At 37.6% G+C, this 27,821-nt stretch overlaps 3 protein-coding genes across 3 annotated transcripts; all 3 read right to left on the reverse strand.

Moving 5' to 3' along the window:
* Positions 1–387: 387 nt before the first annotated feature.
* LOC139122913 (neuronal acetylcholine receptor subunit alpha-10-like) lies at positions 388–11,436 on the reverse strand. The gene is made up of 6 exons (XM_070688776.1): positions 11,306–11,436; positions 8,100–8,230; positions 6,569–6,613; positions 6,004–6,113; positions 3,350–3,891; positions 388–2,440 (listed from the first exon to the last, which is right to left on the reverse strand). The coding sequence occupies exons 1-6, from the start codon at positions 11,358–11,360 to the stop codon at positions 1,818–1,820; spliced, it is 1,506 nt and encodes a 501-aa protein (XP_070544877.1). The 5' UTR covers positions 11,361–11,436; the 3' UTR covers positions 388–1,817.
* Positions 11,437–16,065: 4,629 nt separating this feature from the next.
* Positions 16,066–18,429, reverse strand: LOC139122914 (neuronal acetylcholine receptor subunit beta-4-like). The gene is made up of 2 exons (XM_070688778.1): positions 18,263–18,429; positions 16,066–16,913 (listed from the first exon to the last, which is right to left on the reverse strand). Exon 2 carries the CDS (start codon positions 16,894–16,896, stop codon positions 16,291–16,293), a length of 606 nt encoding a protein of 201 aa, XP_070544879.1. The 5' UTR covers positions 16,897–16,913; positions 18,263–18,429; the 3' UTR covers positions 16,066–16,290.
* Positions 18,430–18,454: 25 nt separating this feature from the next.
* LOC139122915 (neuronal acetylcholine receptor subunit alpha-9-like) lies at positions 18,455–26,828 on the reverse strand. Its single transcript, XM_070688779.1, has 5 exons — positions 26,728–26,828; positions 21,673–21,803; positions 20,977–21,021; positions 20,074–20,183; positions 18,455–18,799 (listed from the first exon to the last, which is right to left on the reverse strand). Exons 1-5 carry the CDS (start codon positions 26,780–26,782, stop codon positions 18,550–18,552), a joined length of 591 nt encoding a protein of 196 aa, XP_070544880.1. The 5' UTR covers positions 26,783–26,828; the 3' UTR covers positions 18,455–18,549.
* Positions 26,829–27,821: the final 993 nt, after the last annotated feature.

A 27,821-nucleotide genomic window follows, 5' to 3' on the forward strand; every position in this document is an offset into this window, starting at 1 on the left:
TTTTGCAATTTCGTACAGTGAAATCACCAACTCTCGATGAAAATTGACTAAAATATATTCATCTGGACATGGGCAGAGGACATGCCACGAATTACCAAGACGATTTTATAGGCCAACTCAGCTGTTACCTTCATGCAAGAAATTTGAATATCAATGCATGTTCGTATGACTTAGAGATTTATGGGTAAAGATTGTCTGTGATGTCAATGGTGTGCCTGTCTACCAATTTTGTGTCAAATATTTGGATGGATGGATCAGGATAGGATAGATTTGGATCTACGACAATACATTTGGATAGATCGCCGATTGATCAAATAAGAAATGAAAAGAAATTAGTAAAATAAACAATTTGGCTACGACATTTTTATTATAACACAAAAATGTGAAGAAACTCATAATTTTCATTATTATTCGATAAATACAACCAACACTACTATTTCCACTTTCATTGAAAATGACATCACAGAATGTCTCTTACATACTAATATTTCTGTGGCAACATAAAGTTACCTTTGACACAAGCTATAGACACGCATGCAATCCACTAAAGACATACATCAATGTAGCATTATCATTACCTTTTAAGTGAATATTAATTTTGAGAAATATCTTTAAAAGGGGATGCTAACATCAAATAGGCTAAAAACAACCAAGACACCGTTGCAACTACAATATAGTGCACAATTAGACAAAATATGTAGTCTGTTCGACTACACCATACAATCTTTATCTATCATTCCATGCTATATATTGCAATGTCTATGTATATGAGCCGGAGGCCTTTCAATGCAATAAATACACACGATTTTCCTATTTCCCCAAACACATCCCTAAGAGTACACACAAACACATGTAACAAGAGCCTGAAGGTTCCTACTTAACTAATAAGAAATCATGCTAAGATTGTCAAGATTGTTGAAAAGTGCCATCGTCATTCTTATCTTTGTTATCACGACACAGTGACTACAGGCGTGAACAGCGGATTTTTGTTAACACACGATACATTAAAGGTATGCATTCACCTGTAATCTAAATATGCCAATATATGGTCAAAGGGGCATTCCTTGGTATTCAAATGCCCATGTGAGGGCGCTGTTTTTAAAAAGTGGCCACCCGCTTAAAATCTCTGATTGGTTACATTTTCTCTTTCCATGGTAACTGTGGCCAAATTGAATAGGTGGCAGTATACCTTTAAAATCCAACGATATCTTGTTGAGGCAAGAAGCATAGATCTACGTATTAAACAATAATTATTTTACCTAGAACGTCAATTTGTTATTATCAGCTCAGCTTGTACTTTGAACTGATTTTTAACTAATTATATTTGTATGTTTGCCCTTTGGAACAAACGGAAAACCCTGACATTAGTAGCAAAATCACTTAAAAATGGGTTAGGCCAAAATACCCCTAAAGTTTTACCCTGGTAAGCGAGCGTGCGTAATTCCAAGATTCGTGCCAAATATTACTGCCGGTGAATTCGATAAAATCTTTGCTAAGGTGTTTCTAAACAGACTGCTAAATCACGATATACACAATTCACGATATAATATGAAATCACTTAAATTAATTTACTCGATTTGTGACAAAGCCTCCCCATCATACAGTTCCTCTAATTTGTGAAAATGAGGAATAGGAAGTGTCTTGCAGTCAGGTAAAATACAGAAGTCTTACAAGAACTGTAGACATAATTGTCTCAAACATACTGGTCAATATGATTTCATCGTATAATGTTTACCAACTTCCAGGGAATAACTTCTTGTGTTTTGTTTGTTTGTTTGTTTGTTTTTTTGCTTGTTTTAGCCTGAGTGTTCCTGTAATTACATTCCACACGCCTCTGGTAATTCCATGTGATCGTGTAACATGATGGCCACAGCAAAGCCGATAGCAATGGCGACAGTTACCAGAAGAAACAGCCAGAAGAGTAGTCTGTCCAGCATGTAAGCGATTTCGCGCCATTTTCCCTCCATTCTTGTACTTTCTTCTTCGTCGTCCCGTTTACGAACCAGTGTCTGGATGCCTTCAGCTATCTCCGCGTTGTATCTTTCCGGGCCGCTATTGCCATCGTGTCGTTCCCTCTGGACCCCGTCCGTCCAACGAAAGGTATTTCGGTGATTCAAGTTCCCAGTTGCTTCTTCATTGCACCCAAGCACTTCTCCAGTTTTGACTGTAGTTGGTAGGTCTGGTCCATGGGTACCTGGGGCGACGGAACTCAAACCTCGACTGCTGTCTACCTGTAGGGCACAGTCGTAACTCCTTCCCTTGAAAGAATTCCCTCCTGATCGGAGTTTCCGACAGCTGAGTTTGGGCAGGTATTTCAGCCATGTCCCATGCATATCTGGACCTTCTTGATACCCAGGGGGAACATTGTAGAAGTTTAGAATGAAGACAGTTGATATGCACGACATCCCGACAATGACGATCATACACGAAAAATAGATAGCTGCGAACAAAGGCAAAGATTTCTCATATGAATATAAGTGTTAATCTATCATAATGAGAACTCCAGAGGTGCAATATTAAGCAATAAACCATACCAAGCGACGGTATAGGCCTACCACGAGATTTTGATCAGTTCAAGTACGCGCATGAGAGAAGGCGATTTCATATATTGAGTGAACTAGTCAAAATTCAGTGATATACCGTTGCTAAGATGGTTTATCGCTGTAGCAATAAGCCACCTTACGATGGTGTATGTGTATCATAATACAGTGTCACATAGGATGAGATGTGTATCATAATGGAATTCTGGCGTGAAACGTCCAAAATGAAATTTTTTCTCTAACTGAGAGCTCGTGCCTGTTCCGACTACTATATTGCGAATATGGAACGGTCATTTTCCAATCTCGACTAATCAGATCGCAGTATTTGCGCCATCAATACATAAGTATGATATAATTGTTTATTCTAGCAGACGATAGCAGGGGCAAGATTTGCGAGTACGTGTTATCAATTTTATAATTTTACCGAAAATAGTATTCACAGCAGAGAAAGCCGCACAGGAAGAAAGTCGTAGCAATGAAAGACACCATGTTCCGATTGCAATACGTATTATTGCTTTCAATTACAAAGTAAATTGAAAAGTAAATTGTTGTATATTGAGATGAGTCAATAATCAATATGTTACTTATGTAAAACTATGAACATGAATGAAACATTGACAAAGTCAATTATTCGAAATGATGCATTGAGGTAATTTGCAAACTGTGATATTTTATTTGTTTTTATACCTTGTCCCCGACTATTTCCTACTGGTATTTTAAGAAGGTACATAACAGAAAAAGTTGTATTATTTTGGTATGGTGTGTACAACTGCACAAAGACAGTGCGATCCAGTGGGATGTGCACTTACTGAGTATGGGAAGATCTTCAGAACTGCTAGGCAGCGACTGCGTCGTGACTTCGTTGAAGACAAATATGGTCAAGAGCGTAGTGAATGATAGGGCAACTCTCTCACCTGACGCCGGAGGCAAATAAAATGCAAAGACAGCTATGAGAGATATGATTGCAGTCGGAACAAAAATCTTCAGCACATGGTACGTCAGACGTCGCTGCAGGACAATCATGTAGGTTACATCCGGGTAATGCTTCTTAGTGTTGCAGCACTTGTAATTGCCTTCGTGGCGGTAGACGGGCGCCTCCAAAAGCCACCAGCCGGAGTGGGACTGGAAGTTGCTAAGATCAGCGTGGTCGGCCTCTGCACGGACGTCCAAGGCCGACCCGGCGAAGGTCCAGGAACCAAACTTGAGGGCGCAGCACTGTTTGTCATGCGGAAAGTAGGTGGCGTCAATTCTGCAGGTGCTGACCAGTAAGGCAGGAGTCGGCCATTTTAAACTACCGTCTGATTTCAAGATAACATTCTTCTGTAGTGGTCTTTTATTTTCTTTTCCCACACTAAAAAGAAAAGTGAACATAATCTGATGAGGCAGATGCCTATCATAACTTCTCTGCCGACCGTAATAGAATTAAGGTAGTACGGCCCTCGAAAGTAAAAGACTAAATCTTTCACTCAAATTTTCCTCACGGAATCTTTCAACCATTCAATTTCAAAATCATGAAGAAAAGTCAGGCGTCACCGTGAAAATTTGCGTACTAGAGAAACAAATTACCCAAGAGTTATCGATATTTGAATTTCAAAATGGCAGCCATCCCTGTGTAAACTCCATGGAGAAATAAAATTTTCGAATTTCGAAAAACTAAGCTGGTTGAAAGTTTTTTTACGCCAAGAGCTTTAAAATAAACCCCAACAAGTGGTATATCAGAAAAAAATTGTGCAAGTTTGAGAGTCCGAACATCTGTACCCGAGGCATGTTCTACCTTAAACATAATGTCACAATCTCTTGAATATTGAATTATTTCTTCGCACTCGAACTTTTGGTTGGATGAGCAGAAAAAAGAAGTGAGAAGTGAACAACTTGTTATTGATGCTCAAAACTCAGGAACACAGTCGATGCAATCAAGTTGCCATGAATTGCGGTATCGGAGACTAGAAAGTGAAATTAGTCAAAGCCAAGCCTTAACATCCATCCTCAAGACTTATTTTACATTCGGTCACACATTCAGTTAACCTATGTATAAGCGCTTTCTGCAAAACGAAAGATGCTAGACCTTTCATGGTAGCATAGGGTTGACACAGGGATGGTTGCCACTTTGAATTCCAAAAAAGGTGGATGATGTTAGGTAATTTGTTTTTCCTGTACCAAAGTTTGCTCGTCGATCCCTAATATTTGTTCCTGACTTGATAAGACAATGGTTGAAAGTTGTACTGAGGAAATTTTGAACAAACGTGTAAGTCTGTCACATTCAAGGCGCATACTTCCTTGTATTAGACACAAATATGATCGGCAACGAGCACAATTTGCGGCAATGGGCGTTTCAATGCCAGTTTAAAGGGGTCCCGAAAGTTTCTTAAAAAGTGATTGCTCTCTGAACCTTTTTACCCGTTTCATACTTAGAAACAGTACTTTTATAAAGTTTTTTCCTCATATCTTTTCATGAAAGACTGTATTTCATAAATAGATAAGTGGAATGCAATATTAGAGTGTAAATTCATGTCTGTACATCGGTCATCATTATCATTTACAACAGTTTAATTTTGCAGATAAGCACTCAAACTGGCTGCCAAGGATGAATGTTTAAGAGAGACCTTGACAAAACTTTACCAACATTTGGAGTACTCGAAAAGTAAAAAACTACCAGAATGGGAAAAAATAATTCATTCATGCAGCCCGCTTTTTAAATGTTTTACTATCATCACACTTCAGCAACACGGGCTAGAATGTATGAAAATGCCGCGAAGGGCGTCTTCTATACAAAATTTGAAAATGCTTTTTATCGGTGTCTAGCGTTAGAGAGCGCCCTTAAGTCCAAGCCTTGGCCAATGTTGATGTCAGTTGGTTGTGTGATAACATTCTTCAACAGAATGATGAAAAAACAATTTTACTACATGAAGTAGTAAAGCTATAGATGAAAGTCTAAACTTTTCAGGGGAATGTTTAACGAGCTATGTTTACCAGCAATAAAGTTTCTTTTGGGGGTTCTATAGATCACGAACACGGTGCGATAGTCCTTTGTGCCTACGGTCTAAAGGAGTAAAAACCAGGTCTTCTCTTTCTATTCGGGCTCCTAAAAGCCAGGTTACATACACAAAGACAAAACTCGGGGCAAGAAAGGACTTTGTAACATAAACCGGCTGTAAGAGGGCCAGGGAAAGTAGAGGCCATGTCCTAAAAGCCAAAGTTTTTTTTTCACAAAGTTTTTCTCCGTATTACAACAGTAATGGAACAAGCTCAGGTTCATATCATTCGCTACGCACAACGCTACAGTTCCTATGAAGGAAAGCTGAATTGAAGGGTATGGTTTGTTGTTAGTGCCTGCCGCAGTCAGGGGTCAACAGTTAACTGTCATGCCACAACCATGAAAATTATACCGATTCACTACATGGTGTGTCAGACGCTGCCACTAGAGGGTGCTGTAACCATAATTTCAAGGTTTCGAATTACTTACTCGTTGTACAGTACAATATCAGACATCCACACTTGGCTCGTCGAGACACGTATTTCATCAATACCGCCATATTCAGATGAATTCCAGCGCAGCCTCTCATCAACCCAAAACTTTTATAAAGATAAAAATAGGCAAATGAAACAGAATGTATCACTTCCACACCATTGAGTAGTTTGATTCGAATAATGACTGAGACTAATTAAAATGTGATGAGCTATATTGTCTCAACCACTTCAAACTATAAATTCGTAAAATGAAAAATTTGCAATTGATTAATTCTAATCTTTATCTGGATAAGCAATGCTTTGTACTGTGGTTAACATAATCCTGGCCAATTGGAGAATTCCCTTGGCCACGTGACCCGTGGTTTCCAATATTCCATTGAATACATATTAATGTTCAAAATTACAAAGAGGCTAATTTAAATGGGTTGAAGAAGAAAAAGCCAGTACAATGTGATCATATCATATCTAATTTCCTTGTCGGTACCCTTGACCGAAGAATATTTCTATTGACATTGAATTTAGTCAAGGTCACTGTTAATTAGCTTTTTCGCTTCAATTACCTGACGTAACCACACGTTGATCGTTATCTTCTCGTCCAATTCGTCCTGTTAAGGAAGGAAAATGTTAATAAGTGATAGCCTTGTGAGTGACGTCATAAGAACAGCGTCCATCAACTCGACCAATGTCATTTTCGGCGGAACGAGCATTTGCAAAGTCAATTGCTTATATGGGAGTTGTGTTTTCGACAAACAATTACGTGACTTACGCGGGAAATTACGTCACACATTATCAGTTTTACTGTCAGATCTTTCAGGAGGAAAAGATCAAAATGTAGTTGAAAGAGAAATCGAAATATTTCTCGTGGAAAGTCGGAGGTAAACATAACAAAGAAGGAAATGTTACTGTACTGACAATGACCCCACTCAAAGCCATCGTCATGTGGCTTGAAACACACAGTAAAGCAAATGCATATGTAAGGTATATTTAATTGATTTCAGCCTATTTGGTCAGGCTTTCCTAAAACAGATGGAACATAAGCTAAGCCGAATATATCACATGTAGCAAATATCGTGGGTCCTAAATTGTATTGTTATGCATTATATGGGGACTATAAAGTACCCCTCTCAAGTTACAAATACTTAGCGAAGTTGATGGACTCGTCGATGAGACGCCGCCAAATATATTGTACCACAGAGAAACATAGACGGAGTGGCAACACTTGCATGCCTTTGTTCCATGGTCGTCTCGGTAGACTATTGGCTTTTCATATTAAAATGAGCTTCAAAGGTGTTAGACTTTTTGGAGGCTTGTTTGTGGTTGATAATTACACGAGATTATGCGAAAAATACGACGAGATGGCATCGTACTGCCAGTTGCGTAGCAAACCATAGTTACTTTGTGAGCTCTCAGGCCAGAAACACTGCTTCACGCCAATCAAAACATAACACGCCAGCAGTTTCATAAACATGTCCTTCCTTGACGCACGTGTAAAAGAGGGTATGACTGACCGTAAACCATTGAGTAAAACCAGACAGTATCGACAAAAGACTTTAAATTTGAATCAAACACACTCATTATATATTCATAAAAATATGAGAGGAATTTTTAAACGGTAAAACTCATTTTCCTGAAGCTCAAAACACTCCCGTTTTCGCCAGCACGTCAATTCTGCTCAGCAACACCCGACAACAACAACACAAACTTTGCCGAACATACTTTCGCTTAACAATTGGCGACAATCCGAAAATTACCGAAGGATTCATGGTCGGCACTCTTCGGAAAAGAGAGGCGAGAGCAACCTGAGGCGAGGCGAACATGGATGAGTTACGTAACCGCTTCACGCCTTAAACAATACCCGTTGCCACTCTATCTATGTTCTCTATGATTGTACATTTAAGCAAGTCCCTCCATGTGTGAGAAGGGACTGTGATTTAAGGCTTGCTTCTGTGCAACCAGCTAAGGCTGGCTGTCTGTTTATCGCAATCACTACGATATTGGCCGCGGCGCATCACGATCCAAAGACGAAGTAACGAGTTGGAAGGAAGTCGCTATGGAATGACAGCACCTCTCCTTGAAGAACAAGTTACTTACCAGATCAACAATCTGAGTCAGTGTCATGCCTAGCGTTATGTTGACAACGTCGGCATCGTTCAAACCTGGCCGAAGTTGACGGTTATAATCCCGAAAGAGATCCTCAAACAAGATCGCTCCGAAGTCTTTACCTGCCGGAAGAGCAAAAAAAAGGTTTAGCATATATATATATATATATATATATTATATATATATATATATATATATATATATATATATATATATATATATCTAATATATATATATATATATATATATATATATATATATATATATATATATATATATATATATATATATAGTACGAACCGTATGTATTGAACCGTACTCTCTGTGCCCAAGTTCAGAGGTTGCCATAAAGCCATCATGGTGTAACCGGGAGGGCACATTGTATACATTTTGTATATATATGTATATATATATATATATCTATATATATATATATATATATATATATATATATATATATATATATATATATATTATATATATATATATTATCAAATGTGTGTTTGCGTGTGTATATGCACACATACACATTCACTTGATCTGCTGTCTTGTACACGAAGCTAATCTGACATTGATAACCAGATATGAACTGAATATGCTCACGTGTTTTACAACAGGTTCATTAACAGTAGAACGCTTCACAGAACAATAAGATATATGTTATCACTATATGTAGCAGGTTTTTTCAACTTCGCACAGTACTCTCAGAGTTTAATCACTAATTACAAAACTTTATTTAATATGCAAATGAGCTGTTAATTAACTTGACACTGCTCAATGCTTCATGAGACAATTAGATATCCATCAGATCAACATTTGTAGCACGTTTTATTTAATTTAATGCTGTAGTTTTAGAGTAATTTCACTATTTACAAAGTTCATAGCAAATAAACCATAAATTAACTTGACACTGTTCAATGATTCATAGCACAATTAAATATTTATCAAATCAATATCTGTAGCACGTTTCACAAAATTTGGTGCCGTAATTTCAGAGTTATATACCAAATTACAAAGTTTATTAAATATGCAAATGAACCCTTAATTAACTTTACACTACTAAATGCTTTACAACATAGTTAGATATCTGTCGGATCAGTATATGCAGCAGTTTTCATCACATTTGATGAAGTTATTTTGGAGTTATATGACTAATTATAAAACTTCATGAAATATGCATATGAGTAATTACTAACTTGACACTGCTCAATGCTTCTCAGTACAATTTGATATTTATCAGATCAACATCTGTAGCAAGTTTCATCAAATTTAACGTTGTAATTTTGGAGTAATATCACTAATCACAAAGTTCATTAAATATGCAAATGAACCCTTAATCAACTTCACACAACTAAATGCTCTACACAACAATTAGATATCTGTCGGATCAGTATCTGCAGCAGATTTCATCACATTTGGTGCAGTTATTTTGGAGTTATATCACTAATTACAAAACTTCATAAAATATGCAAATGACCTATTTGTTAACTTGACACTGCCAAATGCTTCTCAGTACAATTAGATATTTATCAAAACAATATCTGTACCCAATTTCACTGACTTGGGTGCCGTAATTTCAGAGTTATATACCTAATTACAAAGTTCATTAAATATGCAAATGAACCCTTAATTAATTTCACACTACTAAATGCTTTACACTACAGTTAGATATCAGTCGGATCTGTATCTACAGCAGATTTCATCTACATTTGGTGCAGTTATATCGAAGTTATATGACTAATTACAAAACTTCATAAAATATGCAAATGAGCTATTTATTAACTTGACACTGCCTAATGCTTCTAAGTATAATTAGATATATATCAGATCAATATTTGTTGTAAGTATCATCAAGTTTGGTGCAGGAATTTCAGAGTTATCTCACTAATAACAAAAGTTCATTAAATATGCAAATGAGAAGATAATTGACATGACACTCACAGTATCATCATAATGTTCTGAGATTGTCATCTGTGAAAAGTTTCATGAAATTTTGTGCAGTATTTCTTGATATATGTCTACACTGTCATTACCGTCTCCATAGGGAAACCATTGCACGGAAAAAAACGATATTGCATAACTTCATTAATATGCAAGCCACACTAACCAAAATCTAATCAGTTCTTGCAAGTAGCATATGGTACCTGTGTACCAAATCTGACTTGAATCCGTTCAGGCGTTTTTGAGTTATCGTGTAAACAGACAGACAGACAGACACACACACACACGGACAGACAGACAGACATCGCTATGACATTAGCCCACGTGTTTACACACGTGAGCTAAAAATGGTGTGCTCGAACGGAACGCCGAAAATTAAAGATGATATCAATGGGGCGCCGGGCGGGAGGAGGGGGTGCGCCAAAAGTGAAAAAGTAGAGACTTAAAAGTACTTCATATCTTACTTCATATCTGCTGGCAATATTTTTTAATTTTTCTGCCATTCTTGGCTGGATTTTCTTTCAAAGGCAACCTCTCGGAGTCTTTCTTTTCTTTCATAGATCTTCCCAACCCCCACTGATATCGAATGGTCCACCCCTTCAGTTGTTACAATTTTGTGACTGCGACCGCTCCCATGCTACAGAGTTAAATAAGCATTCGCATTTACATCTATCAAAGATTGCAGACAAACTTTGTCGAATATATATCGCTAAATATGTTTTCCTGTGAATTCGTTCAGAAGTGGAATAATGACATTTACGGCACACCCGTCCCATGGTAGCAGTCTCACTGCAAAATATTTGACCGCGCGTTCGGACATTGATTCCATTCAACTGCTAATTTAAATATTAAAATCCTCGTGTGTCACCCATTCTACGTACATACGGCATACCCCGTCGGGAACCCAAATATCTGTTTTTTTAAATGAGTGTGCGGTTTTATAATTTACAAGATCATGTTGATGCTGCTTTCTATACTTTTGCATTAACGTTATAATTACTCTAACATGACGAATGTTGAGCTAAGATTTCTTCGTTTCAACTTTAGGTCGTGTAATATGACTTTATAAAATTAATACATGAACGATGATCTACAGTAAAATCACCGGTAACTTAGCGGTCATTATCAACTGTTTGTTGTTGATACCTGTTCTCAGTGTAACGTCACACAGGAAATACGTACTTCTTGAGAGGTGCTGACGCCTGTAAGTTTAGCTCTTATTGAGGTTCATACTGATTAAGTTCAATGGTGCTTACCTGCTAAAACAAATTGAATGTGGAAAACCGTGAATATAACGAACGCCAGGTACATCTTTTTCAAGGGTTGAGGATTTTCTCTTCTTTATAACTCGCCGAATCACCTTGTAAATGGTTGGTTAGTGTGTGTGTGATGGGTTTGCCCGCATTTTGAAAATATATAACCAATTAAATTTATTAATAAATAATACGGAATAGTTGCATAACTGGTAGAAGCATATCGTATGTTAACATCAACACACATTGAATTATTTATTTCAGTAAATTTGGTCCTCCAAAGAATGGCTCTTGATTGATGAGCAAATGCAACACGCTCCTAAAATCGTAATGGCATTTTTTATCTGAATGAAGGAAGACCAACTGGCAGCGCAAACCGAAAACGCTAATTTTTGAAACAGCATGATCAGCGAAATTGACCTTTGTGGATGGCCATTTGGGTGAGCGTGGTATCAGTGAGATTTAGGGACCTTGAGTAATTGATAACAAACGCGTTCGTGTGAGTTTTACAATGCAAGAATCATAAATTATGCAATATGATTAATTCAAGTTTATCACATGTTTACTAGTATGACCTTTTACAGAGGCCAGTTCAATGCTCACTCTGACTCATGATCGCCAAGATTCGTGACGTGTGGTTTTACATATTATTGCCTGAATACATACTATGTGCCCGAGAGCAGGTGACAATTTGCCCAACGCTAGGAGGGTAAATTGTCTCCTGCTGCGAGGCAAAATAAAACCATGTATTCAGGCATCAAATTTTGATTACATACTTCTTCACAGTTTACGCTATATGACATTTAGTTACATTCAGATGCAGGACATTCTCAAATAATTTTACAATTATTGACGAGCATCAAACAGATTTTAACGAAAGTCAAAATACCAGTGCGCGCATGGATATTTACAACTAGAGTTAAGCTTCTTCCTTGACGTCGAAGGGCTTCACTGGACCGGGTAACTATGGAAACCGGTCAGTACATCGTTTACACAGACTGTTAACTCCCCGGATGTTCCTATCCAAAACATTTCACTCATTCGCACTCACATCTAGGCATGTAATAAGAACAACGATTCGTTGATTATGTCAGCTGATTTATGATTGGCCTGTCAGTCGTAACACTCCTTATGATTGGCTAGTCAGTAGTAACACTCCTTATGATTGGCCTGTCAGTCGTAACACTCCTTTATGATTGGCTAGTCAGTAGTAATACTCCTTTATGAAACTTAACACACGCATCTCTGATATGTGAACATCTCATAGCAAGAGATGGAAGATCATGATATATATTGTCGTCCACGTGTGGGCGTGGGCAATATATCTTAGGTTCAAAACTTGATTAAGTAAGTTCAAGTACTCGCTAAGACATATTACACGTGAAAAACCGTGAATATAACGAACGCCAGGTACATTTTTTTCAGAGGGTGATATTGTCTCTTCGTTACGACGCGCCGAATCACCTTGTAAATTGTTAGCGTGTATGTGGTTTTCCCGCATTTTGAAAAGTATCAAACTAATTGATTTATTAATTTAAGAAAAATATAAAATAGTTGCATAACTGGTAGAAGCATATCGTACCTTAACATCATCACACATTGAATTACTCATTTCATTAAATTTGGTCCTCTCAAGCATGACCTTGATGAGCAAATGTAACACATTCCTTAAATCGTGATGTTAATTTTTTTTAATCGGAAGAAAAAAGACCAACGGGTAGCGCAAACTGGACACGCTAATATTTGAAATCAACATGTTCGGGAAAAATAGTCTCTTTGTGGAACGGCCCTATGTGTGAGCGTGGTATCAGTGGGACAGTGAGTCAGTTTTTACGATGCAACAATCATAAATTATATAAAAATTATTATTTCAAGTTTATCAAACGTTTACAATTATGGCCCTTTAAGGAGTCCAGTTCAATTCTGATAGAGACCCGTGAACGCCAAGACTCATGACGTGGCCAATATATTGCCCACGCCCATATGTGGAAAATAAACCAGAATCTTGCATCTTTTGCGATAACTTTCTCAAACTTAAGAGATGTGTGAAATAGAATTTTACGACTAACCGGCATATCATAAACCAGCTGACATATTCAGTGAATCATTACTCATACTGACGTGTTTCTTGGCCAATCGTTCGTCGGAATACATGTTATCAGATGCAATCCGCTCGTCACGTCTTGTTCGCCCAGGTCTCTGTCGAAGACTGCTACAACAATAAACCCCAGCTTGAAAATGACGTGGATTAGTTTAAAATACCACCGATCGAAGCTTGGGTGGGTGTTTTGTGGGCCATGGCTCCGCATGAGTGTGTTTTGACGTTCGCAATCGTTCGTATTATCTGCGTAATTGTCTGCCTGCAAATCACGCTCGGACTAATATAGTTAAAACCTTTGTTTCCCGTTGCATTTCAGTTCTGCCACGGTAATACTCAAATGAAAAGAAAGAGAGAAGAAAAATACCAAGTTTATTACACAGAAGCTTGAGGAGTGGAGTTATCGAAGTTCTTTGGTCATGTCTACATTCATTACGAGAATGATTCGGCTACACTGGCCGCCATATGTACACATTGGTGGCTGGGATCCGCACGATCAGATTGCCGAATTTTAGACAACTACGGAACTGGCCCTGTACATTTATATATACATTCATATATTTTTGACAAATGTATAGAACTGGCTTGAAGTCGAAGGTAAGTACATGTTTGTCCATGAATTTTGATTTTTGGATTTCACCGAAAATGTAGATTCACTATACATGGGAGCCGAAAAGAGAAACTATGAACAGTTTTTCCAAAATAAAACTTGCGATATCTATGCATTTTGCAGATGTTTGATATGTGATATAAATGTACTTGGTTAGAATAGGATTTTTTAAACAGGAAACTTTATTGAAAAGAATAAAACAAATAAAAGTTACAAAACAGAGGCAAGACAACCCAAACTCCTCTGGAATACTAATTACATTTGTCATCGTAGCCTTATTGTGTTCGGCCTCATACTTATATCTCAACTTGTTTAACCATTCCTCTTGTCTCAATATTACCCTTTGCGGCATTTAGAATGGAAATATATCTCTTAGTAAATATAATTAAAACTTTTCGATAGCTTTAACCTCTGGGTTACCAAGAAAGATATCGACTAAAGCTAACTCACGGAAAAAGCCACATTGCTTTCTCAACAGATTAATTATGTCATTCCAAAAATTGATGACTAATTGTTTACCAATAGAACAAATGTTCAATTGTTTCAATATCTCCTTCACAAAAGGTATTAAGTTCAGAATCAGAAATACTTCTGAGATAAAGAAATCTTTGTTTTGGATAATCCTATATAAAATTTTTAAATTAAAATTTACGGAGGGAAAAATCATCAGTTACTTGAAACGGCAATTTAAAGAAAATATTGAACGAATCTCTCCTTATTTCATTCCGTTCACGCCACTTTTTTAAAGCTTTAAACTCCGTATTTTGACCTAAGTTTTTTGACTAGGTACTACTAATTCATATGTATTTTTACGATTCGCTGTTCCTGGCTGCGGTAAAAACGTAATTTACAAACTTTCAAGATTTCAATATTCTCCCTAATTGTTCTATCGATAATTTCACAATGTAAAGGTATCGCTGGAATTAGCCCATAATAAGTAATACGGTCTAATAATAGGTATATGATAAATAGTCTTAAATTCTCCGTAACTGAAAAAAATTACAATCAGCATAATTAACAAAGTTGTGTACAAAAATAACCCGTTGATCATGTAAAGCTTTCATAAACACAATGTTTTGCCATTCTAATGAATGGTGAAACCAGACGACTTTGGCTATTCGGACCGTAGTTAGACTTGTCCCGCAGTCAAAACATCGCTCCAGAAGGTGTTTTTTATTAAAATTGTCTTTCGAAAGGCACTATCTGCTCTGTTCCAAAATACAATTTTAGATCCACATCTTGTTTTAACGAACTACAAAAAAAAAGCGTTTTCTATTTACGACAATAATTTTGATCAAGGATTTTGGAATTTCACTGAAAAATGTGGCCCCACTATCATGCTATATGGGGATACTGCGAATATTTTTTTCCAAATAAAATTAATAATATTTGTACATTTATAGAGGTTTGATAATTTAATAAAATGCACTAGATTAGAATAGGCAGGTCACAAGCGCACATGTGTACAAGAAATTTGGTTTTGAAACAGTACTTCACTATACATGGCAGTCTGTGATACTAGCTAAATCTGTGCTTTTATGTTTGACATTTGATATAAATTCCCCTGGTTGAATAGAGTGTTTGAAAGTGCAGATGTGAACAACAAATATGATATTTGAATTTCACTATAGGATACTAATTCACTTCTCTTGGTAATCTATGGGTAAAATATAAACTATTTCCCCTACATAACTTGTTGATCTGTATATTTATAAGAAAGAGCTGTTAAAGATTGACTTGAAGGTTGTAATCAGTTTCTTTACAAGCAATAAGTGTTACCTTTACAACCGCAAGCCCAACCATAAATGAAGGTAAACATTATATTTTTCCTTTTGATTTTGAATAGCTAATTGTACTTCCAGTAATTTATGGAATTATTTTTGAGAAATGTTATCCTTCTTCATCAGGTTACTTTGAAACTTGCATAAAAGAAGTTATTACGTGTATTTGTAAAGGTTAAAAAGTATTTGTTTTAGAGTTCAATTATCAAATGAGAAATTCTATGTCAATTAAGATATCATCGATATAGACTGTGACAAGAGGGACTCACCGGTGTTTTTGCGCATGAATAATGGGAAGATGTCACATTTTCAAGGATCCCTATTTTTGCGCAGAACCATTTTAAAAACAAAACCTATCTTCCCTCTGTAATTTTTGTCCAGTCCTAATTATGATATCATCGTATACAGTTTGCTAAATACCACGGAATACAAACAGCTGATTTTCCTTTTTTTGTTGTGTTTGTTTGCCTTTTTGCCTCAGTGTTCCAGAAATTACATTCTACAAGCCTCTGGTACTTCCAATGTGATTTTGTAACACGATGGTCAAAACAAAGCCGGTAGCAATAGCGACAGTTACCAGGAGAAACAGCCAGAAGAGTAATCTGTCCAGCATGTAAGCGATTTCGCGCCATTTTTCCTCTATTCTTGCACTTTCTTCTTCTTCGTCCCGTTTACGAACCAGTGTCTTAACGCCCTTCGCTATCTCCGCGTTGTATCGTTCCGGGCCGCTATTGCCATCGCAGCGTTCCCTATCGGCCCCGTCCGTCCAGCGAAAGGTATTTCGGCGATTCAGGTTCCCAGCTGCTTCTCCATTGCACCCAAACACTTCTCCAGTTTTGACTGTAGTTGCTGAGTCTGGTCCATGTGTACCTGGGGCGACGGCACTAACACTCAAACCTGGACAGCCGTCTTCGTACAATGCACAGTCGTAACTCTTCTCCTCCAAAGAGTTCCGTCCGGCTCGGCGTTTCCGACAGCTGAGTTTGGGCAGGTATTTCAGCCATGTGTTATGCATATCCGGACCTTCTGGACATCCAGGGGGAACATTGTAGAAGTTTAGAATGAAGACAGTTGATATACACGACATCCCGATGATTACGATCATACACGAAAAATAGATAGCTGCGAACAAAGGCAAAGATTATATGAACACAATTATTAATCTCTCTAAGTGAGAAGTCTAAGGTAAAACAGAAAGGATGATTATCAAACACGTGATATTTGTTATTATATTACCATACCTTGTACGTCGCATTCTAATTGGTCGACCTGAACCACGTGGTTTCGCATAAGTTCAAAAAAGCGAAATTCGTTCGTTTACGGAGGGAGGGGATTTGAACTCCATTCAGTTAGTGAACTTCAGTTTCGTTCTTTTATTTTTTGATCACAAGTTCTCTTTACACTGTGTGTAAAAATAAACAAAAACTGCACACTCGTACCGACAATTTTTTCTGCAAGTGTTTCCAAATCGTTCATATCATGCTATGGTTAAAAACACTCAAATTTGATCGATTACTTAACGATGTACATGTAATGTGGTTCGGGGATACATATTCTCCAGTAGCTATAGCAAAATGCTACATTGTACTCTCAGGCAGACTTCAACATTCCGCACTTTTGAAGTTTCATTTAGGGGAGGGGGTTTTGATGTTAATGAAGGAATTTCGTTCCTTGAACTTATGCGACACAGTCCCTTACATGCCCGTAAATATGAATAGTAATATTAACTTTAACTGCTAAAAATTAAAGTTTGATTTGTACAAAGATCATGATTAATCACCAAACATTATGAAGCACTTGTGGGCTAAGATTAGACCCTTTTTTCCAAAACGTTTTTGCGGATTTGCAATTTTTTACAGCGCGAATGACGGTGCGTCGCGTATTACATAAATTCTGGGGCCCCGTTGGTTTTCGCGTGGGAAATTTTTGTAAATTTTGACGGTTTTCTTGGGTTTGTTGATAAATTAATTTGAATATCAGACTCCTCCCCGACCATTAACGTTTATTTATGAGCTCGGGCACGCCCTTGCCCATAAATAAACGTTAATTGTCAGGGCGTCGCCCATTATTTCTATAATAATAACACACGATTAAGGGGCGAGATTTGCGATTGTGTGTTATTAATTTATAATTGTACCGAAAATAGTAGTCACAGCAGAGAACATCGCCATAGATAGAGAGTCGCATCAAATGAAAGACACCATGTTCCGATTGCAATACGTATTATTGATTTCAATTACAAAGTAAATTGTAAAGTAAATTGTTGTATATTGAGATGAGTCAATATTCAATATGTTACTTCTGTAAAACTGTGGTAATTTGCTCCTCGCTAACTGTGGTATTTTATTTGCTTTTATGCCTTGTCCCCGAGTTATTTCCTACTGGTAATTTACAAAGCTTAGACGACAGAAACCAAATTATTATTTTGGTATTGTATGAAGACATAGCGATCCAGTGTGATGTATACTTACTGAGTATGGGAAGATCTTCAGAACTGCTAGGTAGCGACTGCGTCGTGACTTCGTTGAAGACAAATATGGTCAAGAGCGTAGTGAATGATAGGGCAACTCTCTCACCTGACGCCGGAGGCAAATAAAATGCAAAGACAGCTATGAGAGATATGATTGCAGTCGGAACAAAAATCTTTAGCCATGGTATCTCAGACGTCGCTGCAGGACAATCATGTAAGTTACATCCGGGTAATTCTCGTCACTGATGCAGCAATTGTAGTTGCCTTCGTGGCGGAAGACGGGAGCCTTCAACAGCAACCAGCCGGAGTGGGACTGGAAGTTACTGAGATCAGCGTGGTCGGCCTCTGCACGGACGTCCAATGCCGACCCGCGAAGGTCCAGGAACCGAACTTGAGGGCGCAGCACTGTTTGTCATGCGGAAAGTAAGTGGCGTCAATTCTGCATGTGCTGACCAGTAAGGCAGGAGTCGGCCATTTCAAACTGCCATCTGATTTCAAGATAACGTTCTTCTGTAGTGGTCTGTTGTCTTTACCAACACTAAAAAGAAAAGAAAGCATTATGCCATCATGTAGATGTCTATCACAACTTCTTTACTAACCATAATAAAATTTTTTACACTGTGAATTGGCGACAGATTGTATACAATAGTCTAGTTTTATATCGAGTTTAGGAAACTCAGGCGTTATGTGTGTTGCTTTTGGAAAATAGAATTTGAGAATGCTAAAGCTATCTGTTGCTACTTATGCATTTTGTTTCAATATTACTGTCTCATCGAATGCATGGGAGCTAATATCACATACTTCTTAACTTTTCTTAGAGTAGAGGCTTTTTGATTGACGTTGCTTGACCAGTTTTATTTAGACTACTACGTCACAATCTCTGCAACATCGAATTATTTCTTCACACTCCAACTTTTAGACGAGCCGGTACGGACAACCTGTTATTCAAGCTTAAAAAATAAGGAAAACGGTGTGTAAAATCAAGCTGCCATGAATTCCAGTACAGAAAGTGGCTAGAAGGGGCAACAAAGTGGAACAAGTCAAGGTATAGACTTGAAATCCAGTACTGCAAAACCAAAAAGTACTAGCCCTTTTATGGTAGAATGGACCTCGAGGACAACTATTCGCAATCTCAAAATTTTACAATTTTTCCAGTTGTGGGGGCTCTTATATAGCTCTTGGGGTTAGGAAAAATTTCACAGTCTTAATTTATCGGCATCAAAATTTTATTTCCCTATGGAGTAACACAGGGATTGCTGCTAACTTAAATTGAAAATCGGCAAATAACGTTAGTGAATTTATTTCTCCAGTACCAAACTTTGTACGTTGGCCCCAATTTTTTTCTTGACTTCGTAAGAGAGTAGTTGAAATTTTTATTGAGAAAGTTTTGAGCGAAAATTTAAGTATGTCACTTTTGAGTCGCGTACTTCCCTATATGAGAGACACAAATATGATAGGGAACAAGCATAATTGGTGGCAATAGGAGTCACCAAAAAATATTGGGTACTACGGGAGAGTCGAAAATTCCTTAAAAAGTGAGGGATCCTTCGAACAGAAGCTAATTTCTCAGATGGTGTCATGGTCTGTATTTCATTAATATAGATAAATGCATGTTTATTCGCTACACACAAGGTTACAGTTCCCATGAAGAAAAAGTGAATTTGAAGTGTACCGTGGGTTGTCAATGCCAGTGGCAGTCAGGGGTCAAAAGTCACCTTTCCCGCAAGAACAGTGAAATCTTGCCGTTTGGTGTCAGAAGCTGCCTCTAGAGAGTGCCGAAATCATATAATTTCACGGTTTCGAACTACTCACTCGTTGTACAGTACAATGTCAGATATCCAGACTTGGCTCGTCGAGACACGTAATTCATCAATACCGCCATATTCAGATGAATTCCAGCGCAGCCTCTCATCAACCCAAAACTGTTATAAAGATGAAAAAAAAGGGAAATGAAACAGTGTGAATCACTTCCACTTTGCTTCCTTATGTAAAATAATTAACTGAGGACCAATTAAAAATGTGGTGAGGGAGTTATGAGTCATTGTGTCTCAGCTACAGCAAACTATGAATTCGTAAAAATAAAAAAGTTTGCATTTGATTAATTCAATCTTAATATGTGATATAAGCAAAACTTGGTTACGGTCACACACGTCGGTGCTTTGTACTCTGGTGAATATGATCCTGGCCAAATTAGAGAATTGCTTTGGCCACTTGAACTACATGTATTGTTTATATCACGGTCCCTCCACGGGCGACTATGTTTATACACAATGTTAATGTTAATACATGTTAACGCTAAACAAATGAGACAATTTACATGGTCGGAAAAAGAAAACATTGTGAAGGAAAGCCAAGGTCATGTGGACCACAATCATATCTAATTTCTTTGTCTGTACCCATGGACGAATCATATTTCTGTTGAAATTGCTTTTTAGTTAAAGGGAAACAGTCGTCGGAACTGCGCCTGTGCGAGTTTCTTGTTTACAAACTGTATCTCGTGCACGATATCTAGATCCACCTCATTATCATAGCGGCGACATTTGATAATTATACGATGTAATTATAACAGACATATTTAACTTTCATAAATCACCATCGTACCTTGGATACAGTGTTTACATTTATCGTATGGCACCCATACGACCTTTGAGCGAAGTTCCTACGACTGTACCCCTTTAATGTCACTATCAATTAGCTCTTTTACACTTCAATTACCTGACGTAACCACACATTGATCGTTATCTTCTGCTCCAATTCATCCTGTACAAAGCAACGAAAATTTTGATTGTAATTGCATTTTCAATTCACCTTTGTGACGTCAAAAGAACTGCGTCCATGAATTGGTGTCATTTTCTGCGGAACGTGCGTTGGGAAAGTCAAATTGCCTATACGGGAGTTTTGTCTTCAACGGACAAGTGCATGTTCTTGATTTACACGGGAAATTATTAGTTTTACTTCAGATATTGCAATGAGGACACATTCTGAAATAGAAATAGAAATAGTTCTCGTGGAAAGTCGGTACATATAACATGAGGGAAATGTTACTGTACTGACAATGACCCCACTCAAAGCCATCGTCAAGTAGCTAGATGCACACAGTACAGCATCCTTTGATGTTGTGTGTCAGAGTACAACAACTTGTAGATTACAGTCAAGAAATCCATGTTTGCCAAACAATGAAACTCTCAACTCAAATGACAAGCCCTCTATTTGGGGGACTAAAATGCTCCTTAAAGGTTACTTTGAGGGGTTGAATAACTTTTCATTTAAGGCTTGCCTCTCTCCATACAGTTAAGGGTGTCTGATTATCACATCACCACGATATTGGCCGCGCGATCGATTCAAGACGAAGTAACGAAGGGAGTTCTATGGAATGACAAAAAACTCTCCTTGAAGAAAAAAGTTTCTTACCAGATCAACAATCTGAGTCAGTGACATGCCTAGCGTTATGTTGACAACGTCGTCATCGTTCAAACCTGGCCGAAGTTGACAGTTATAATCCCGAAAGAGATCCTCAAACAAGATCGCTCCGAAGTCTTTACCTGCCGGAAGAGCAAAAAATCCGGTTTAGCCTGCACTAGAACGCGCCATGACATGTCGCCATCGGGCAAATATAAGTGAACAGCATATTAATTCTGAAGCTAACCTATAAGCATCAGTAAAAGGTGAATTTGCCAATCAAGTCGGACGAATAATGGGGCAAATATGCGAATTGTGGTGTTGTTCTTAACCTTGGTGCACAATCAGGGGCACTATTTTGTCAATGGTATAAATATATATATATATATATATATATATATATATATATATATAAATATATATTATATACACATGATACAAACGTACATTTGTCAGCATTGATAATGTGCAGCTTTTCTAAAAAAAGATTGCTTACTGTTGAGCTACTCTAACATAAGCAAGCGGTGCAATCTTTGTATACAAGAAAAACTGTACATTATCAACGCTGACAAATCTACGCTGTTAAACCAGCGCTCTGAGTTGCTTTCGAAATGTCGCCACCAAACAAATATTATTTATCAAATTTTATAACCATATACAAATAGAATGGTGCGTCCCCAGCATATAAATGTGAAGATGGAACTAAGAATCCTCTCACTTCTGTCTCAAGATTGCAGGATGCATGAAACTTAAGTAACAGATATTAATACTTTGTACTTGAAGTAATTTGTGTTATTGCTTGACATGTTGAAAGATACTAAATGAATGGGTGCGATGCATATATTCGAGCCCGGTTTTAGACAAATTAAATGAAACCATCGCAAAAATGAATTAATGGTCATAATCTCATGACCATTAATTCATGTTCGCGATGGTTTCATGTATCGTGTCTAAAACATGGGTCAAATGTATGCATGATCACCCATTCATTCAGTATCTTTTAACATGGCCAACAACATAAGTGGTATCTCGTATCAAACAAAACTCATGAAAAATGGCCGACTTTGTCCCTTTAAATATCAAATGCATCCCACGTAGAGTGAATTGGTCGTCAGTAGAATGCCAACGACCTGATATCCCGAGTACAGCTGACAGGGACACAAAACCTGCAACTTTTGTTTATTTTTTCACGTTACAGTTGTGATTTTAGGTAGCCTTCGGAAATTACAGGGGGGTGGGCTGGGGGAATGGGGGAGGTCACCTTTAAAAAACTCTTCAAGGGGAGGGTCACATTTTATAAACCTATCTTGGAGGGGTTCACTTTTGATAGAAGCTGATTTTTTGGCCAAAACTTTGATTGTCCGTGTGATATTTCCTGAATAGGAAATCACCTACAAAATATGTACACATTATCCACAAGTTTCACAAGCAAAGATGATGCATTAAATGCCTTGAAAAGTTAAAACTGATAAAAGAAAAGAGACAAAAACATAGGCAACGGGTGGAAAAGTGTATATCAATTATCAAATGTATATAAATGCAAAGAAATTTCAGTTTTTATATTGGAAAAAATTGTGCATAGTTTCATATAGACTACCATGATCACAGTAAATCAAATTTCAGTGAAATTCCAAAATCAAATTTCTGCACAACCATGGACTTATAGCCACTCTAGTTTAATCAAAAACATTAATATAAATAATCAAGCACACATACTAACATGCACAGATTTACCTATTTTTGTATTGGAAAAAATTATTTATAGTTTCATCATAGACCGCTGTGCATAGTGAATCAACATTTCGGTGAAATTCCAAAATCAAATTTCTTGCACAACCATGGACTTGTAACCACTCTAGTCTAATCAAGAACAATAATGTAAATAACCAAGCATACATAAATGCACAGATTTATCTAACTTTCTACTGAAAAAAATATAGGTTTATCATAGACCGCCATGCATAGTGAACCAACTTTTTAGATGAAATTCAGAAATCAATTTCTTGTACACAAATGCACATTTTACTTCCCAATTCAAGCAAAGTACATTTAAATACATTATCAAACATATATAATATACAGATATAGCATGTTTTGTGGGGGAAAATTGTCAATAATTTGCCTGATAGACTCCATGTATTATGATTTGATATTTTTGGATGAAGCACTAAATCAGCCACATCTTGCCTTCTTAGTTGCACAAAATATGGTGACCTTCCCTCAAATGTATGAAATACCATATCTCTTCAAAAATTCTTGCGTGATAAATTGCGACTGTCCCTCCAAAAACACCAGCCCTCCCCTCTGTAATTTGAACCAATTGTTATGTAAATTAGCTGATACTGTTTCAGATATTCCTGGGGAGAATACCGCAGTGGTTGAGGGGGGGGGGATCAAGTTTAGAATGTCGGACAAGGGGGGGGGGTCACATTTTAGACAGGAGGATGGGGAGGGTCACATTTTACGGTACAGGTGTGCGCGAAATTCCCCGGCCCACCCCCTGTAATTACTGAAGGCTCCCTTAACGTCAACTACAGTTTTCTCGTTCTACTGTAACTCTTAAAGCATGTTGGGAGACGCGTTATTCAGTATGCCAATTCAGCCTTTGCATGTATAGACTGCCTAGACTGTAAAGCCCAGTCATGTGCGGGCGCTCCGTACCCCCCCCCCCCCCGAAAATACGGGGGTGGAGGTACGAAGCGCCCGCACGCGACTGGACTTTACAGTCTATAGACTGCAATTTTCTTGTTGAAAAGCAAATTCTGGTCTTAACTAGAATTCAAATAGCAAAATAACTAAAAGTTCCCTTTTCGAGTTAACTAAAATGGAGGGTGCTCGCTGGAATTCAGATTTCAAATTCCTATTCCATCTATTGTTTTGAATATGCAGGAAGATTTGATGAACATATGGTATATGTCGCGTAGGATGTTTCAGGCAATCCTCAGTAAAAATGAGCGGTACTTACGTAACAACATATTTGCTTATTAAAACACGAATTTCGCTTTGCTTTTCAACCAGCCTACCTTTGACAAATATACCAGAAACTTTGTATCATCCACCGATTAATAAGGTCATTACGTGCTACCTTACATCATGACATGTGAATTTTCGCGTGTTTCTCAAACCAAATACTTTCAATAAAGTGCCACATCAGTGTTCTTCATATTAATTCAATAATTTCTTGTACGGCACGTACAACCATTACATGCAGTCACTTGGCGAACACATCTCAGTCAAAACCTCCTGGCTAAATCTCAACCGTTGAAATGGAGTTGTTTAATAACTTAGTGAAGTTTGGACCATTTGGTATTCGGGGGGGGGGGAGGGTGAAAGATTGACTTTGGTACATTTTTTACTTCCTGCTTGACCCTTTTTAACTGTGTGAATTCTCAGCATCAAAATGCAAATATTCACTGTTTTTTGTTTCGATGATTTTCTTCATATGGCATAACAAAATTGAATAATGAGAGAAATGTAAAATGACACAAAGTTTACATGGAACTGCAGACACACAGCATCTGCTTCAAAATGCCGTAAATCGATGAGAAGATAGAAGCATCCTTTACTACCGCAAAATTACTGATGGGACGAATAAGAAGAGGTCAAAATCAAGAAAACCACCACCACAGTTAGTAATTAAGTTAGTTCTTTGTAGTAGATCTAAGGATTGAAAAGACCGCAAATGCATAGAACTAGCGGAATACTTAAGTGACACAATTGATCCAATCACTTTGGGGTGATTAAGAGGGGTATCCCCCCTCCTGCCAACGAAAAATTTTAATTTTAAAGACTAAAATGGGATGATTTGGTGGCATTTTATGTAGGGGGAGTTACGTAAGCACTCATGCGGTGACATGCACGGTGCTAGCGCTCTGATATTTCAGCCAAATTTTCATGGTCAGGCCGATGGCTAAGCCTTCAAACCTGTACAGGACGTCATTTTAAGGAACAACGAAACAGATTGTTCAAGATGGGGACTGATTTGGAAAGTTACTGACGAAAAATTGGACATTTCTCTGGTGGCTATTTTTTCAAATGATCGCAAATTAATGAAAAAAATACACTTCTGCATATGTATTTGCTACAGAAATGCTCGGCGTTTTTAATGTCTTTATAGTTTATGCATCTTCATTTTAGGTCTGTTTTAGTAGGTCTGTTTTAGGACAAATTATTTCACCCTCGTCCAATCCTCGTCACATAGCTTTTAAAAGAGTGTGCTTAAAGTTGTTAGAAATTGGAAAAGAGTAATTCCAGCAACATTAAATATTAGAATGAGAGCGGGAACCAGTCATTTGCAACAAATCCTTTTGTTGACAAGTCATAATAAGCGTGGCACATCATTGTAAAGAACAGCAACGGACACAAGACATCCAGTGCAGGTCATGCAGACAAGCTGCATTGTTTTTTCAAGACATTTTCAGGTGCGATGACAAGACAATATAGCAAACACAGCAAATGAATAACTCTACTAAACGTTTCACATTGAAGCGCTGGGTACATGAAAACTAACAGCAAATGAGTGACTTAAAATATTATTCAAACCAGAGTATTAATGAAATGAACTTGAATTCAGATATTATGAAAATCTTGTGACAAAAGGATGTGCCGAAAATGAAAGGTGTATGAAAAAAGGGCAGCTAGAGGGTGCACCATCATTAAAATAAGCTATAAATCCACCGTTTACTTTCCCTTCAACGTACGTACGGTGTACCCGGGAAGATACTTAAATACAGTGTTTCGTCACAGTTTTTATGGCGTGCACGCGTGCAAGGTAAATTGATGCTGTTTTCTGTACTCTGGCATTAACTTTACAATTACTCTAACATGGCGAATGTGCAGCGTACGTCTCTTCGTAACGTCACCTTCAGGTGGTGTAATATGACTTTCTAAATACATGCACAGTGATCAAGTAAAATCAATGGTATCTTATCGGTCATTGTCAACTCCTTACAGTTTTCTTTGCGTAACATCACACAATATATGTTTCTGAAGAGGTGCTGACGCCTGTGACGGGTTTGACTCTCGCTCAGGTTCGTTACTGGTTAAAATTACAGCACTGGTGCTTACCTGCTAAAACAAGCTGCATACGCAAAACCGTGAAGATAACGAACGGCAGGTACATCGTTTCTTTCGGTTGGGATTTTTCTCTTCTTTATGACTCGCCGAATCATAGATAAATGGCTAGTTTGTATGTGAGTGGTAAACCTGCATTTTTAGAAAAATAAGGTAATTAATTTATAAATAAATAACATGAAATGGTTGCATAACGTATAGTGGCATATCGTATGTTAAAATCAACACACATTGAATTATTTATTTCAGTAAATTTGGTTCTCTCAAGCATGACCTTGATGAGCAAATGCAGCACGTCCCTTAAATCGTAATTTTTTTTAATCGGAAGAAAAAAGACCAACGGGTATCGCAAACTGGACACGCTTATGTTCGACATCAACATGTCCAGCGAATTAAACTCTTGTGGGATGGCCGTATGGGTAGAGCGTGGTGTCAGCGAGACTTATGGATCTCGGGTAATTAAAGATAACAAACGCGTTCGGATGTGTTATTACAATGCGACAATCATTTAAATATTATCGATATGAGGGAATAATATACTTATCACACGCACAAGCAAGAATTCATTATTTTTTGTAAGATAAAGGAGCATTTTCACAATAATTCTGCGTTTATACTTCTGAATTACTTTCGGAATAATATATATGCGCAGTAGGTGAGTTGTCAATCATTTCTAGTCGTCGGTCGCGTGAGCGAGGAACACGGCGCTTACGTCTATGTACGGAGCAAGTTCCAGATGAGCTCTCACAAAACATAGCTTCAGCGAAGTTATACCTGATTTCAAAGATAGCATAGGGCTAGAAATTTAACTCAGACAAAGTAGCTTATTTTTGAGAGAACAGCAATCGACTGAATCTCAACAGCGCAAACATTAGGTAACACCGCGCACGACGCAGTACGTGTACTCTGTCCAAAGTTCAGGAAGCGGTGGGGTCTTTACGGATACGAACCTCCATATTGGTAACAAAACTAAAATATGAGGACTCAAAATTTGCCAAGTGTATGTATTTAATCAAACTCTAAAAATATGGCTGATTTTTACAAATTTTCACGTCAGACAAATTTTGATCTCAGGAGGACTACGGGCC

This window comes from Ptychodera flava, chromosome 22 (genome assembly GCF_041260155.1).
Source record: "Ptychodera flava strain L36383 chromosome 22, AS_Pfla_20210202, whole genome shotgun sequence".
Lineage (NCBI taxonomy): Eukaryota > Metazoa > Hemichordata > Enteropneusta > Ptychoderidae > Ptychodera > Ptychodera flava.